The sequence below is a fragment of the Tursiops truncatus genome, chromosome 5, assembly GCF_011762595.2.
Source record: "Tursiops truncatus isolate mTurTru1 chromosome 5, mTurTru1.mat.Y, whole genome shotgun sequence".
NCBI lineage: Eukaryota > Metazoa > Chordata > Mammalia > Artiodactyla > Delphinidae > Tursiops > Tursiops truncatus.
The window spans coordinates 20,366,206-20,382,857 of record NC_047038.1 but is presented as its reverse complement, the minus strand read 5'-3'; the positions used below and the strand labels follow the sequence as shown (position 1 = coordinate 20,382,857).

The window sequence follows — 16,652 nt, the reverse complement described above, 5'->3', positions numbered from 1 at the left end:
ATATGGGAACAAAGGTGTGAGAGAGGGAATCAGGAGAATGTCAGTATCAAATACTCAATGTGCCAACAAAGTAAGTCCTGAGCACAAGTCCAGCAAACTTTAAAAGTAAATCTGTGCCAGTGGGTTCTATGGGAAGTCAGAGGATCTTTCCCAAAGGCAGGAAATGAGAATCACCCTTTCCATCATTGGCTTTATCTATAACCCTGGATTTGACACTGAGTTGTACCCCTTATTAGCTGTGTGATATCGGGGAAGTTACTCAACCTCTCTGACCCTTGGTTTCTTCATCAGTAAAATGTGGAATAATAGTATCTACCTCATAAGACTGTTGTGTGGATGATCACAATATGCCTCAGCTTGGGGGCTGGCATATAAATGAAGGCCCAGTAAGTATCTGCAATTAAAAAACCTATAACAAAAGAAAGTAAATCTGTACAAAACAAAATCCCAGACAACCACAGATAACTCTATATGCTAAAACACAAAAGCATTAAATAAAGGTTTATTGGCATCATATTACAGACACATTTTATCTTATGCAAGCATTACAGCAAATTCTGTATAATGAGATATATAAACAAATGGAAAGAAAGGTTGTTGTGATATAGTATAAGACATCATTAAATGGAGAAATCCTACACAGTAAAAGGAACTTAGTGATCCTTTGTGAATTATTTCTCTTTCATCTCTAGCTCTTCATAGTTATCCATGTCAAAGATAATTTGTTGATAAATGTCCAGGCCAACCTTTGAATATGTTTTAAATTTTCCACATTTTAATCAATTGTCTCCTCATGTATTCTATTCTGTAAGTTCATTAATAAGCACTAGAGCTCACACCACACAAATGGAAATAGAAAGATGCATACGTTTGGAGCCAGACGCATCCATTTTTTATTCAGTTTGTGACCCTGAGCACATTATGTAATTTCTTTGTTCTTTGGATCCTTGTCTGTTCAATGAGACTGCAATAACGTCTTCATCTCAGAGTTGTTATGGGGATAAAATAATTGTATCTCACATGCTGGCACTCAGTTGTTAGTTTCCCTGCTTTACCAAAAGGAATCTTAAGAGATCATCACCCTTCTCATTTTACGAATGAGAAAAGCTCAAGACCACAGAAGTTAAAAAAACCACACATCCTGAGTCCCATTTCTACACTCCTTCCACTGCTGTCCTTTCTCTTATTAGCTTGTTTATCTTCAATAGAGAAGAGAAAACTCAGTGGAATCAAAAAGTATTGTTTTCCTTTTTTTAATATAGGTAAGCCACCAAGAGACTTTTAAAGGAGGAGTAAGTTTTATGAAAGGTAATAAGTAGTCTAAGAACCGTCTGAAATCCTCAGAGATATTAAAAACAGAAGTTCTGTTTTTCCAAGATTTCCATAGCAGAACATAAGTATTCTGTAGGCTTTGGCACCAAAACCTCCAGCACTGAGTATTTATCTGCACATTTGAACTCAGGCCTTAGGAATGCTTGCCCATCGAATCGGCAAAGGAATTGGAGTTCAGTATTCAGAGCAGCGAAGTTTGCTCAGCACACAGCTGTATTGGAAGCCCGGCTCTGTTCCATTAGTCAACGGAACTTGCACAAAATGCAAAGTAATTTAAATGTAAGTGCTGGGATCTTACCCTGCTTTCATATCTTTGTCATCTTTTTCCATACCTGAAGATCACCTGTGGATAAGCCAAGAGAACCCGTGATCGTGGGCATGATGGAAAAAGTCAAAATTGGGCAACCTGTAATTTAGACCTTGGCCTCTTTACTTGAGGAAGCACGGCAAGCTTTATTTGGCAGGAAGGAGATATTCAATACTACCATTAAAAACAGCTAAAAGAGGGCTTCCCTGGTGGCGCAGTGGTTCAGAGTCCGCCTGCCGATGCAGGGGACAAGGGTTTGTGCCCCGGTCCGGGAAGATCCCACATGCCGCGGAGCGGCTGGGCCCGTGAGCCATGGCCGCTGAGCCTGCGCATCCGGAGCCTGTGCTCTGCAACGGGAGAGGCCACAACAGTGAGAGGCCCGCAAGCTAAAAGAGTCTGTTATTTCCTTAAAAACATGTTTTTAAAATTACATTTTACCATAGTAAAATTGGTTGAATTTTATTTGGTTATTTAAAAAATATATGTACCTTTATTTGTCTCTCTCGGTTGTTTCACTTGCCTCTTTGCTGGTCTCAAGTAAAGTTCTTACTACATCCAGAAGCACCAGGAAACTTTAAATGTCACTAAGGCTACTTGTGGCTGCTCTGATACTTGGGAACACAACCATTGGAAATGGGCCATATTTGTGACTACACCAGTTGCTCGTAGCAAATTGCTCCCACCGCAAACTATATCTGTGGTTATAACTCTTAAATGGTTCAGCCACAATCCAGGTATTTTAACCATATGGATCCACAGAAGGGCACAAAATTGGTCAGCCAAATGCAGAGGCCTGTGCGACATCTCTGTGGCTTTTGAGGGTAACAAACTGCTTCCAAAACTGCCTGTTGATTTGGCATTGGGGAAATTTTGCAACCTGCATGGTAAAAGTAGCAATATGTTAATTTTATTTAATAGGTCAGAGTTCATTTTATGGGAAGGGATGAGACTGAACAGTCAAACCTCTAACCCTGCTATGTATTAATGTACTTGGTTCTGTTTATTACAAATAATTTTTCTCAGAAGCAAAATCCTGTCAGAATTATAATTAAATATGGACATTTGGGAGTCTTGTCAAGTGTATCTTAAAACAACTGTTTATATAATCCTGTGCTGCCTTATTTACACAATGTAGAAAGATTATACCAAGGCCTAACTATAGACAAGAAATGGATATTTGCTCCTTTCCAAATTATGACAATTTGATTGGATATTAATATTGGCAAGTATTTACACAAGCAGAGAGAGACTTGACACATTTTGAAATTGCTTCTTAAAGCTCACTTTCTGACAATAGCACCGGACTCAAAAACAAAGCAACGCGTTCATCGCTTCTCTTAGTTGTAAGATGGTTATTATTATTATTATTTTTATCTGTTCTGTCTGGATCTCATCACCCATAACAAGAACCCATCTGCTGTAACTTCTTTGTTTTGCACCTTAGTCTCAATTCATAAAATTATTTCAAATTCTGAAGTCTTGGGACATGTCCACATCCTGGGAGCCTGCTTGACGTGTCCCTGCTTCAAAGTTTCTAGACTCTAAGTTTCTAACAAGTTTCCAGAAAACCTTACACTTTTCTGAAAATTCTCCCCTGTAGGGCAATGGGATGACAAGTTACATTCATTCTTCTGTTTTCTAAGCGGTCTTTTACTAGGATGCAGTGTCCCTCCTGGCACTACTCTCTTCCCCCTCTAACACTAGATGCCACACTATCTTCATTAGAATCTGAATAATGACAATATAGCAACATAACCACCCCTAAGGCCTTGCACTCTTCCATCTTGGCACCAATTATTTTTCTGTGATGGCGATCAGTAGCCTTCTATATATTTTATACTTTGAAAGAATATTGTAAAATATCTTTGAAAGAGGCATAAGGGTGGATATGAAAAGCCATTCTAAGTAATTTCATCTCTAAACTTTGATTACTAAGTTTATTTCTCAAAGGTTGAGGAAGGGGAATGCAAAGAAACAGAAGTGAAGGAAATCTTACCCAGATACATGATCAACCATTCCTAGCAAATAGCGGGATGCAATTTTAATAGAGCGGATGGTGATCTATTAAATTTTCCGGTGTCAGGTTGTGTGTAGAACAGAATCCAAAACCTTAATAAAATTAAGCTGTATTAGATCAACTTCCCTTGATCTCTCAGACCACTTTGAGAAAGAAATTAGATAAAACTATACTTTGCTCCATGCTCCATTTCCTCTCTCTGTTCTCCTCTCTCCCATTTCCCACCTTCACAACAACAACGACCCAAATCCCAAGCTACTGCATATTTTTCTGACCAAAACTCTCTGGGAAAAACACAATGATGAGTGTGCCCTGATGTCTCCCAGGTCCTGCGGACAACTTCAAACAGAGTACAGCTGAAATCGGGCTGCAGTCACTTTGCTTGGTCCTGGGGGAAGGACCCAAAGGCAAGTTCCCAGCTGACTTTATCTCTATTGTACCATATCTAAGTGGGGAAGGAAGTGGCTGGAGATGCTCCAAATGACCTTGTTCTTCAAGTTAGATGCTGGTTTTTGTGTTGAAGCCAGCCAGTGAAGAGAGACAAAGGTGCACAGTCTGTGTGAGCGGCTGCATGTCTTCTGGAGTGAAGAAGTGTTTAAAATGAACTCCTGGAGTGAACATTAAACTGGGAGTACAGGAATCTGGGTTCTAGTCTTAGCTGAGCCTCAATTTCCTCATCTATAAATTGACATAGTTGAACTAGATGATCTCTAAGAGGCATTGGTAATGTGTTGGAAGAGATTCCTGTTGGTTTCAGGTCCAACAAATTCCTTGAATTGTATTCAAAACGTGTGTGTGGGTTTGTGTGTGTGTGAGTGTGTGTGTGTGTGTGTGTGTGTGTGTGTTTTCAATGGTGTCTGGACCTCCCAAACTATTAAAAACCATTAAAACTGATTTCAAACTCTAAAGTTCATCTAAGTGATTTTTTATTTGACGTTGCTTCATTTGGCTTTTCAGGATACAAAGATCACAACTTTTCCAAGTGTATTCGGAGTAACTAAAATAATCAATGCATATATCCTTTCCAGCACTAATCCTCTGATGCATGTTTAAAAAATTAATCTAGACATTGATTATAACTTAACCAAGAAAATCATCTGCTATAAACTTGTATAGATTCTGAATAGTTTTAGATTAAAATAATTGACTAACGAACTTAACAGCCTCAGTTTGTGTGTACATGCAAACCTAGATTGGAATACCTTCTGTCTCTAAAAATAATCATAACTTTTTTTTTCTTACAAGTTTGCAGTTGTCAGTTATGGGTTACACACACAGTCTTAACGAAATTTGAAATGGTCTTTAAGAATGAGTTGCTTTGAAGTCATGAATAAGACAAAAATTTTATTTCCTTTTGGAAAATAATCCATAAGTGACTTCTTTTCCCTAAGAATTGGTGATTTATATTCTAGTAAGGATTTTGGAGTCCAAGCAATTCTATTACTTATTTGTTTCGACTATGAGAACTTTCTTTTTATTTCTCTGGTATTCAATTTCCTTTTGCACCTGAAAAATAAAGATAGTGAACTCAAATAAAATGTCCTCAGAGATTCCTCCCTCCTCAATGATACTATGGCTATACTTGGTATTCTAAATGCCCTGTTCTCAATACAGCTATCCCGGAGCTTAATGGAGAAAAGGTGGTGTTTTCATATTAGCTTTCTAGTTCTTTTGTTAATTAAGAATAAATTTTTCTTTCTTGTCCTCAGTTCACCTGAATGCTCCTAAAATCTAAACACATTAGTAAATAAGAGAGCTTTGTTTTTAATAGGTTTCTCTCTTCCTTTATGAGTGATAGAAGTTTTACAATGTGTGTTTAATTTTCCCATAATTTTTAAAAGGCAAATTTCACTGGGGCCATGAAAGAATTCTCTGGTATATCCAGAGTACATAGAAACCGCCATCCCAGTTGGCTAAAAAATAAAAGCTTGGTTAAATTGATTTGGCCTGGCTCCCAGCGTTTCCCAGGCATTTAGCAATATCTGAGAGTTAAGTCCGTCACCTTCAGAAGCTGCAATAACTCTTTGATTCACTGTAGTCCCATTTAGCACATTGCTCTGTAATAATATATTTGTGAATAATATGAGAAAGTAGATTCTCCTTCCAAAGGCACCGTATTTATAACTTAGGATAAGAAGGTCTCTGGGATATTGTCAATTTTAAAGTTCTCCTTCCAAGTTGGTTGGTTATGTGGCCACTGGGGACATGCTCTTTCTTCCTTTTAAAAAATTATTTCAGGTGTCACAATGCTTCATACAGATATGATAAATTTTGTTTTGATATCTTAACGCTGATGAATTGGATGACACATTTTTAGAGGGAATATTTTCTCCTAAGGACCACCATTTATACTCCCCAAGCCATAGTGACTTTATACTCCATAAGAATGCTACTCGGGCTTCCCTGGTGGCGCAGTGGTTGAGAGTCCTCCTGCCGATGCAGGGGACACGGGTTCGTGCCCCGGTCCGGGAAGATCCCACATGCCGCGGAGCGGCCGGGCCCGTGAGCCATGGCCGCCGAGCCTGCACGTCCGGAGCCTGTGCTCCGCGGCGGGAGAGGCCGCAGCAGTGAGAGGCCCACCACATGAAAGGCGGTGCCTGCACATAGGGGAAATGCAGTGGTTAAGGAATTACACCTGCCCCACTTGTAGTTACAGAGACACTTTCTCATTTAGAATCATAGAATTCTACAAAAGACAATGTGTCATGATAGAAGGTATCCTATGATATCATCTTATCCACATCTATCACCACTTAATTTTATAACTGGGAAAGAGGAACAAGGGGACGTAGCAGATTTTCCTAAAGCCGCATAGCCTAGTTGACTGGAAATCCCAGACTCTTCTAAATCCTCCAGTGTTTTCATGACACATCATGTATAGAACCTGTGGAGAATGAAACTATCTAAAACTGCCCTCTGTAAAGAGTTTTTGATAAATGAAGGTTCCTATTATTATTTGCCTAAATTTTATCTTACACCTAAATTACTTTTTGAAGATTCATGAAAAATCAAAGCTAAAAGTAACAGACTGTAAATGTTACAAACCAGCAGCTTCCATATTTTTCTCATGACTAATTAAAGTCCTAATTGGTGGTTGCTTAGTTGTTCCCACTAGAAATCAAAACAATTATTTTGCTAATATTCAAGCAGCTGGAAAATATTTGGCATATCCCAATTTTGTACTTAAAATAGATGGTTATTTTTAAAAGAGAGGTAATATATTTTAGGTTGTTAAGGACGATTTGTTGAATACTTATCGAGCTACAGTATCTTGAGGCTTGTCTTATTCCAAGTCCATTGGTGCGCTCTCAATTCTCACAACAGCTAGCTCCTATTCAATGTCAAAATACAAATTTCAATAACTGTCTCTAATGCCACAGTAACTTTAGAGAGATGCAGCATGCCTTTTAACTATTAAAAAAGGGTCAAACCTGGTGCAAAATTACATAAAGGCGCAGTTTGGGGGACAGAATAGAAATTGAATACACCAAGGTAGCTGCTTGGGAAAATGAACAGTATATAATCTAATATCTTTAATTTTATATACATGAATATAATGTATGTCAACTTTGTACATGAGATACATACAGTATTTAAACATTTTACTCAACAGATAAGAATTTACAATAGGGCTTCCCTAGTGGCGCAGTGGTTGAGAGTCCGCCTGCCAATGCAGGGGACATGGGTTCGTGCCCCGGTCTGGGAACATCCCACATGCCGCGGAGCGGCTGGGCCCGTGAGCCATGGCCGCTGAGCCTGCGCGTCCGGAACCTGTGCTCCGCAACGGGAGAGGCCACAACAGTGAGAGGCCCACATACCGGAACAAAAAAAAAAAAAAAAAAGAATTTACAATAGCAATAGAACTGACTAAAGGGCTGTCCACTTAATATACTTAGATTAGATCCGTACTTTAACAGGAAAAGAATTTAATAGTTTACAATCATAGAAACACTGACATTTAAAACAAGACTTTATAAAATAATTTATATATATTCTAGCATCTATTGAGAGGAATAATTTGCATTTGTGGATGTGTGCAATGAATGGCATATTCAAAATTTTTAGGTGATAAAATAATTTAGAAGCAGTTCATGCAGTGGTCAAAGCAAGGGATGGCAGTTCCTTCAAGATGTCCTTTCTCTTTGACATCAGTGGATATCAGATACACACTAGGTACCATTGGGGCACACTAGACCAAGTCTCCTCCAACAATTACTTATATAAACATCAATATACACCAGTTGATATCCCTTCTTCCATAGTACAAGTACAGGTCACAACTTCTCTCAGCTGTGGGAGTAGTCAGTTTATACTTAAAGTGATTTAATGTCTCTCCTGGAGTTCTAAGTGATATATCTCTATACAAGGTAACTAACAGAACTTCCTGGTTTTTACAACTTTACTCTGATACTTCACAGAGTGCCCCCCATGTCCTGTGACATAAACATCCAGCAGGTAAGATTTTCCAGGCTGAAGACCTTTGATTGTTTCTGTGGTCACTGCTTTGTGCAGGTTTTGACTGTGGAAATATTTACAGAGGACCTTCTCTGATTTCTTCCTTGTATCTGGTCCAAGGCATTGGTTTTGCTCTCTTTTCTTCTGGTCTTCACTGTAATTATCATCCACTTCCTTTTTGTAGATGCAAAACTTGTTCCTTTCCTGGGTGCCTAGCCAAGCCACGGTGGCTGAAGAACAGGTACGCAGCTTGTCGAAGGCTTTGATGCGCGTGTCTTCAGGAAGAGAGGGAAATGACTGCTTACTGGGCCTGGTGGTAGCTAGTATTTTCAACATAGATGCTCCCTTCTTGTTTCCTTTCAGTCGAATGAGATATTTGGCTTTAGGTTTTCCTCTCAGCTGAAACTGTCGAATGCCTTCCACGTTCTGAGACAGAAGAAGTTTCCCATCTCTTCTCACTTGGATTTGGACAGCGTCCAGACAAGAGTGAATAAATAAGGTGACTTTTTGGTGAGACGAGATTGGAGCAAACCGTAGAAACTTTGCCCCCTTCCTTTTAACGAACACATCCGTAACTTTCCCATCTTTCAGCTCAACTGTCTTCTGTTTCGCTTCTTCCTTGGTCCTGGCAAAGGTGCCCACGTAAGCAGTGCTCATATTGCTGTTGCTGTTGGCCACGAAGACGTCAAAGTAGTACTGCGTATCGGGTTTCAGATCCGAGACGGTGAAGATGTTCTTGTTTCCTATGCAGATTTTCTGAATGTCAACCTTGGGCCTCGAGTAGGCGTGCCTCCCCAGTTTTGGAGACGGCTTTGTCAGGAAGCTGTGCTCTTTACCTGAATTATCCGAAGCAAATCCGAAGTGGGCAAAGTCAAAAGGGCTGAAGTCCAGACCGGGCTTTGGTGCCATCATGAAAGCGTCGTCTGCACTCAACTTCGCTTCCACTGCGCAGAGACTTTTGAAATTGTGCTCTTTGTTGATGACCACACAGTACTGAATGGGTTGTTTCAGCAAAGAGGCCGTGGGGCTCGGTTTCCAAGCCAAAGTGACCGTGGTGCATCCCAGGGAGGTAACGTCGACTCTCGGGTCATAAGGTAATTCAGGGTAGGGCTGGTCAGACTCTGGAGTTGTGGTGGCATATACTTTGAAATGTGTGTCTTTCTCTGTTGAAAGAAGCTCCAACTGATATAAACCAGATGGAGAACTAGAAGATATGAAATATTCCACGTCGTTGCCTTTGTAGGAGAATAACTCTGCGCCTTCCTCATTGATGATCTGCTGCTTCTGCTGAGCCAGAGGATCTGGATCACCTAAAAGACACAAGAGAAGCACAGCCTACACGTCAGGGCATGTGCTGTGGCTTGCCAACCTTAAACTGTGTTCTTAAGACAATTTCATTTAGTTTTTCTCCATTGTAAAAAGAATACATGTTCCCAGTAGAAAACTGGGAGATAGAGAACAAGATAAAAAAAAAATCATCCATTAATACAAATCCATATAGTCCTTTATTAACAGTTTGGTCTATTTCTATCAGTCTTCCTTCTACACATGTTTATGCAGTTGTTATTATTTTCTCTTATTTTTCTCTGCAACTTTATAACACTTATTATCATGCATATATGTACCTAGAGAAACCTCCATTTTTCTCACTTAATATTATATCATAAAAATGAATCTGTTGGTTAATTTTTGACCATTATAATAATGCTGTTATATATGTAAGGCTTTTCTGATTTTACATTATTTCTTCAGGATAGATTCCAGCTGGTAGAATTTTTAGGTCAAAGACTGCAAACCTCTTAGAGACTAATCCCTACTGTCAATTTGCTTTTGCCAGAAGGGTTCTGTCAGTTTGCACTTGGATGGCTAGCCATTTCACTAATTTCACTTTTGTTAGTAGGACTGGACAACCTCTTTAAAATATAGAATATAAAGCACCAGTAAGAGGACCTAATTTTCAACGTGTAGAACACGCGCTCAGGAGGAATACAGGGAAAGTACTGAAACTAAAATAACGTTTGCCATTTTTTGTTACTATTCATATCAGATGTCACACAGATATCGGTGTTAGAAGACCCAGAGAAGGACCGTGTAGCCAAAGTGGGAATGGATCTTTTCCAGCGGATCACTGCAGGTTGAGAGTGAGGTATGTAGAACTTCATATTCCTAAACGACGCAATTAACACAATCATCATGTGACTACTCATTCTATCTCAATCTCGCCACTCCCCATACGCCCTTTCAATATTTTCCTAATTACAGAGTTCCCACATCACTGTACGTATCTAGCTGGCTACCATCCTGTCATGGCACCAGTCTCAAGCCTTCACTTCAAGCTAGGATGCCTTTGCCCCTTAAAGGGAAGCAGCGTCAACCCAGGGCCTCATACAGACTCTACTCATTTCTTTGTATCTGTCATTTGCTTCCCACCATCTGCATCTTCTTCAGATGCCTGACCTATTCCTCCTGACTTTCTTCTCATCCTGGACTTCCCGTGGTGCTCGATGCCCTTTTGTTCTCTCTTTGTGGCGACCCTTTACTCCCCAGAGATCAGAGGCTCTTATCCTTGGGTGCATATTAGATTCACCTGGAGGGGAACTTTTAGCATCCCAATGTCCAGACCCCACCCCAGGGCAATTAAATCACAACCTCGGAGGTAGGATGCAGGCGTCAGTAGCATATACAGCCCCCAGTGGTGAGTCCGGTGGTTAGGCAAGACTGCAAACCACAGCCAGGGAAGCCGATGCTCACCCCTTGCCTTTCCTCACTCCTTCAGCCCACACACCTGTCTCTCTCAACCTTTTATTTCACCAAATCACCGCCATCTGATGTCATCCTCTGTTTCCCTCATCTCCAGCCCCAAATCTCCAGCTTCCCCCATGCATCCGTGCTGGTTTTTCTTACTAAGAGAAGGCTGTCTGTCTCATAAGCCTTTCAGCTATCCATCCAGAGGTCCGGGGTCAGGTCTGCCGCGCCGCTTACCTGAGCCTTCCCCGCTCGCCTCCTCTGGCAGCTCCTGGAGGCTCAGCGTCCACGCTAAGGGCGCATCGCAGGGAGTCACTGTGACTGACAATGGCGTGTTGTCTTCTTCAACCACAAAGAAATACCTGGGTGAAAGTGGACCACTTCAGACCGAGGTAATTCATCCTAACACTTACAACCAAGATTAGTGGGAAAAATCACTTGGTTTAATTTGTATTCACTTAACAGAAAATCAAACTGGCTATCTGACATAAATCATGATATTTTCAGCAGTAACCGTGGAAGTCCAATAGCCCAAGGTTCTGCGACCAGATTTACCATCGACACAGTCTGAAATAATTGAAAGACATTGAACCAAAATGTGGAGTTTGGGTGTTACTCGAGTTAAGAATCAAAACTTACCAGTTTGGGGGTGTTATTTAACACCAGTGCAAAGTAAGTCACAACCAAGAGGAATTTCCAGGTACGTTGCCCTACAGGTACTGCATTTTCCATAAATTTGGCGATAAATTTATAAGTTACCCCAAGGGCATTCTAAAGCGCCAACCATTCCAAGAGATCATTTTCACAGCAGTGTCCTTCTAAAATGCATGTTGGTCTCTGGCAAAATAACACGTATTCAGGCTTTTACAGTCTTGACTTTTGTTCAGTTTTACTATTCCACATCCTTTTGGAGAGAGGTATCTAATGACCATTTGAGAAATATTTTTAAAAGGCAAAGATAACTGTGTCAGTCAGTGGAAAGGCACATTTCTCTGTCACTAAGATTTTCTGTTGAATTAATAACCTAGTGATTTGAAAACATTTTAAAAGAACGAAACATTCTCCTCTATGCTTTCCCCTTCGATTTTTTAAATGATGTCTCAAAAGAACTTTTAAGTAGAACAAAAATATTGCCTATGTATAACAATGCTATATATTCTTACTCTGAATAATTTAGATGATTCCATTTATCTTTCAAAGCCCATAATCTTGCAAGGGAGGGAACAGTGGTTTCCTCACTGGTTTCACGGCAAAAAATAAGCAAGTTTCACCTCCTAGAGATTGCACCTCCTGGGTACCTCTTTGCCTCTCGATTCTCTCTATATCTACCCCAACACCCTCTCCAAACTGACCACCGTGGCCAGCTGCTCCATCAGCCTCCTCTGCAGTTCTTCTCACCTCCCCGACCTCTAACCCATGGGGTGAACCAAGGGCCTGTGCTAGGACACTCTTTTCTACCCGTGCTCATTCCCTGTGTGATCTCACCCAGGCTCACAGCTTTAAGCTCTTCTATTTTAATGATTCTCAAATGTAAATTGTCAGCCTGAACTCTTAGCCAAATTTTAGAGACAACTATCTTCTCACCATCTTCCTTTAGAGATTACTGAAAGTTTCAAACTTAAGATGTCTAATCCAAACTTCTCATTCTCTCATCAAACCAACTTCTGCAGTCTGTCTCTACTCAGTAAATGACAGCCCTAACCTTCCAGTTGCTCAGGACAAACGTTTTAGAGGCATTCTTGACTTTTTCTTACTCTTCCACTCCACATACACTGAATCAGCAGTCATTTTTTTTTTTTTTTGGCTTCATCTTTAAAATATACCCAGAGTCCATCCCTTTGTTCCACTTTCCCTGTTACCACCAGATCAAGCCACCATTTTTTCTTGTCTGAGCATTGCAATAGCCTTCTGACTGGCCTTGTTTCCACTTTGACCCCCTTAGTTTATTTACCTCCTTCCAGGAGGAGATATCCATGTACACCTAAGTCTGAACACACTCGCTGCAAACCCTCCAGGAGCTTCTGTCTCATTCAGAACTTGCAATGATTTGCGTCCCCAACCAAATCTCTAAACTCGTCTCCTCTATTCTCTCCCTTCTTTACTCAGCTCCTTGCTCTCTGTGGAATGACTACGGCACACTCTTGCCTCAGGGCCTCTGAACTTGCTGTTTCTCCATCTGAGATGCTCATCCTCCAGCTGTTGACCTTACGTGCTCAGTCACTGCATCAACTCTCTTCTCTAGAGTCGGTCACCATCTCGCCATAGACCGACTCTGACCCCTTATGTAAGACATCACCTTCCTACCCGTGAAGCTGTTCTACTCCTCTTCATTTTTCTTCAAAGCACTTATCACTACCTGATGTATTAGATATACCTTTGTTTGTTTTTTTATTTTCCCACCTCCCCCAACTAGAATGAAAGCTACAAGAGGACAGGGCATTTAGTTCATTGATGAAGACTTAGAGACTAAAATAATTATTAATAAATATTTGTTGGATTAATGAATAAGTTTAGCTTTTCACTTTTGGGGAAAAAAGTCTTTACTTGTTCAGAGAGTCTACAACTTCCCCAGCAGTGGGGCCTCCGCCTACCTCACTGTCATGTCATCATCCCTTTTGCTTTCTGTGCTCGAACCACGTAGGGCTTCTTTGAGCCATTGGGATGTTGTTTGCTCTGCCTGAAATACACCCCTTAGTCCTTATTAATATTTGTAAATAAATAATTTTTTAATTGAAATATAGTTGATGTACATGCCCTTACTAATATTTAAATGTCACTTCTTCAGGGATGCCTTCTCTAACTGTTCTGGCTCAGGTTCTCTCCCATGCTCTGAGTGTCCTATACTTTTCACTTTGGGCACCTATTGCAATTTGTTACTATATATTTATATTATTATTCGATTAATGTCATTTTCCCAACAAAGGCCCACTTAGGGTTCATTTTCCATGTCATTTTATTCTCAGCATTTAGCACAGATTTCTGCAGGTAGAAAGTACTTGATAAAGTCTTCTTAATGAATGCATTACTAAATGAATAAACAGAACCCAAGAATCATAACACCTACCTTATTCTAGCCTTAGGATACCTACACTTAGTCTGTTTCTACCTGAAGATACTGAATCTGAATGGAAATATATGTGCTTTCCCCCCTTCATTATTCCAAGATGAATTAGGAGCTGGAGGGTGGAAATAGGGCTGTGGAAGGACAAATAAAGGGAAGACCCTATAAAAGCAAAAAAAGCTTGTTCGGAATATAGTAAACTTAGGCAATCATCCAAACAAAATAACTAGATGATTGTACTCTTTACTATATGGAAGGTTTATGGACTTAAGCATCCCTAAAGAGAGGTGTCAGATGGTTTAATTTTCAAATTCAGTCAACTTTTGGAGAGTAGAATTTTGTTCCTTTGGCCAGGTTGCATAGGTGATATTAACCACATAAACATGACTGAACCTATGAACATTACAAAGAATTAGGTAAGACAAAATAATTTATTTAGCATTGTGTAATTTTAAAAGTATTCGAAACTTTTTAGTTTTGTTTGTTTTTGGTTTTTATGTGGGTAGCCGAGCTAACCAGTGCTGAAATCAATGTGCACGTTCACCTATTATCTTCTGTTCTCATTTCAATCAAGAAAGTAGTTTATTTCCAAAAGTATGCAACTGTGTCTTAGTAACTTTAATACAGGCCATAAGCAACCAATAACAGAGAAAACAATGCTTGCATTCCACAGGGTAATCATTTTACATATGAAACATCAGAGAGTCCCTCTAAGTCAACATTTTCATATGGAAGCACTTATGATTAGGGATAAAAGACAATCTGAATAAACTTTAACAATTTGACAAACATTTATTGTCTACCATGCACAGTGCACTCATGGAACGGAGCTGCAATCAGAGATGATAGGGCACGATCTATGAGCACCAGGTATTTACTGGCTAGTGAGGGAGACAGAAATGTGACAAATATGCTCCAAATTATAAGGCCAGAGTTGAGGGATAAACACTCCGTGAACCATTTAGACTTTGGAATCTATGTATAAACATAAGCATAATTAATGAATTTGTTTTCTTTTGCTATTCTCTGCTTCCAAACTTTATCTGGAATTTCATCTTTAGTTGTAATATCAACAATGTCTATATGGGTTCTCCCATCACATATTTTACCCCTAGAAATGACTGTGGCCACAACTCTTTAACTATTGTTAACATTGCATCCAAATGTAGATATCAAAGTCTCCAATCATGATTTGTGCGGGGGGGAAAAAACCCAAAAGAATGAACAAATGAAAGAAATAAAAACAGAAGGAGGAAAGGAGCATGTGTTGTTTTGAAATGTCTTATAATAAAAACATGTTGCTTCAAAGAAAAAAAAAATGTAATTTTAAGACAGCGCTTAGAACCAAAACTTATTTAGTTTTTAAGAGACTGGAAGATCAAAGATAAACCATTTATTTGATTAAGTGAAATGATTACATAATGAGGAATGCTGTGCTTTAAAGAACACTGCAAAGCAGTGCACAAGTACATTTGGGAAATCAAAGTAATTTTTTAAAGAAAAATTTGGATTCACTCAAAAGTTTCAAGAGACAAAAGAATATGACAAGCAAAATGGTTCGGCATGAATTCAGCTGATATTTAAGACTAATTTGAATCATTAAAACTGCCTCCTCTACCCTTCCTTCTTTTCACAGACTAAGTCTCTGTAAATACTAAGACATCAAGTTCCTTTAGTATAATCATCCTTGCATTTTGTGCCTTCAGTCTTAGGAATGTCATTGAAAGAGTCATAATTATTTTATATATTACTGACAAATCAGTTCCTAATCTATTACTTCCATTCAAACAAATAATTTCATTCAGATGGTGCTGAAATTATACCCAAACAATAGGTCACACCAGTCAAAATATGAAAACTGATTATCTACTCTCACACAGACTGACCGGATGGTAACATGTCTGTGCCATTCAGTGGAAGAGGAGCACCACGTTCCATTCTTATTGTCAATTAAAACTGAAGTGACGGGGCTTCCCTGGTGGCGCTGTGGTTGAGAGTCCACCTGCCGATGCAGGGGACACGGGTTCTGTGCCCCGGTCCTGGAAGATCCCACATGCCGCGGAGCGGCTAGGCCCGTGAGCCATGGCCGCTGAGCCTGTGCGTCCGGAGCCTGTGCTCCACAACGGGAGAGGCCACAACAGTGAGGCCCGCGTACCAAGAAAAAAAAAAAAAACAAACTGAAGTGACAAGAGAAAGACGACAATAATTTGATACACCTCAATCTTTGGAAAATGGATTATTGATGACATGACATAGTTTTATCCTTTGGAATGCCAAGGTGCCCTAGGTTAAAAGGAGAAACTGTTTTTGAAATATGATAAAGAGGAGTTTGGGTACTGCAAAGTAAGTAACTTTAAATATAATTAGTTTATATGATTGATTGATTGATTGATTGATATATGTTGATATATGTAAGTTTTAAAGGTCAAAATACTTAGAAGCATTATGTGAGTTCAATATGTTGATGTTGGAGTGAAGATAAGTGAGGGGCCAGTTTTTTTTTTTTTTTTTTTTTTTGCGGTACACGGGCCTCTCACTGTTGTGGCCTCTCCCGTTGCGGAGCACAGGCTCAGCGGCCATGGCTCATGGGCCCAGCCGCTCCACGGCACGTGGGGTCTTCCCGGACCGGGGCACGAACCCATGTCCCCTGCATCGGCAGGCGGACTCTCAACCACTGCGCCACCAGGGAAGCCCGAGGGGCCAGTTTTTATCTCTGTTTGGTTTGATGCTTTCAG

General features: G+C 40.0%; 1 protein-coding gene across 2 annotated transcripts in view; it reads right to left on the bottom strand.

Moving 5' to 3' along the window:
* Nucleotides 1-493: 493 nt before the first annotated feature.
* The window catches only part of NDNF (neuron derived neurotrophic factor), a 45,234-nt gene continuing 29,075 nt past the window's right edge, over nucleotides 494-16,652 (bottom strand). Inside the window, exons 3-4 of one of the 2 annotated variants that reach the window (XM_033856724.2) lie at nucleotides 11,094-11,218; nucleotides 494-9,421 (exon numbers count right to left, since the gene is read on the bottom strand). In XM_033856724.2, coding sequence (XP_033712615.1) covers nucleotides 8,028-9,421; nucleotides 11,094-11,218 — 1,519 coding nt within the window. In that variant the 3' untranslated portion in view covers nucleotides 494-8,027. The remainder of the gene's footprint in view (nucleotides 9,422-11,093; nucleotides 11,219-16,652) is intronic. The other variant, XM_073804888.1, reaches the window with a different exon arrangement.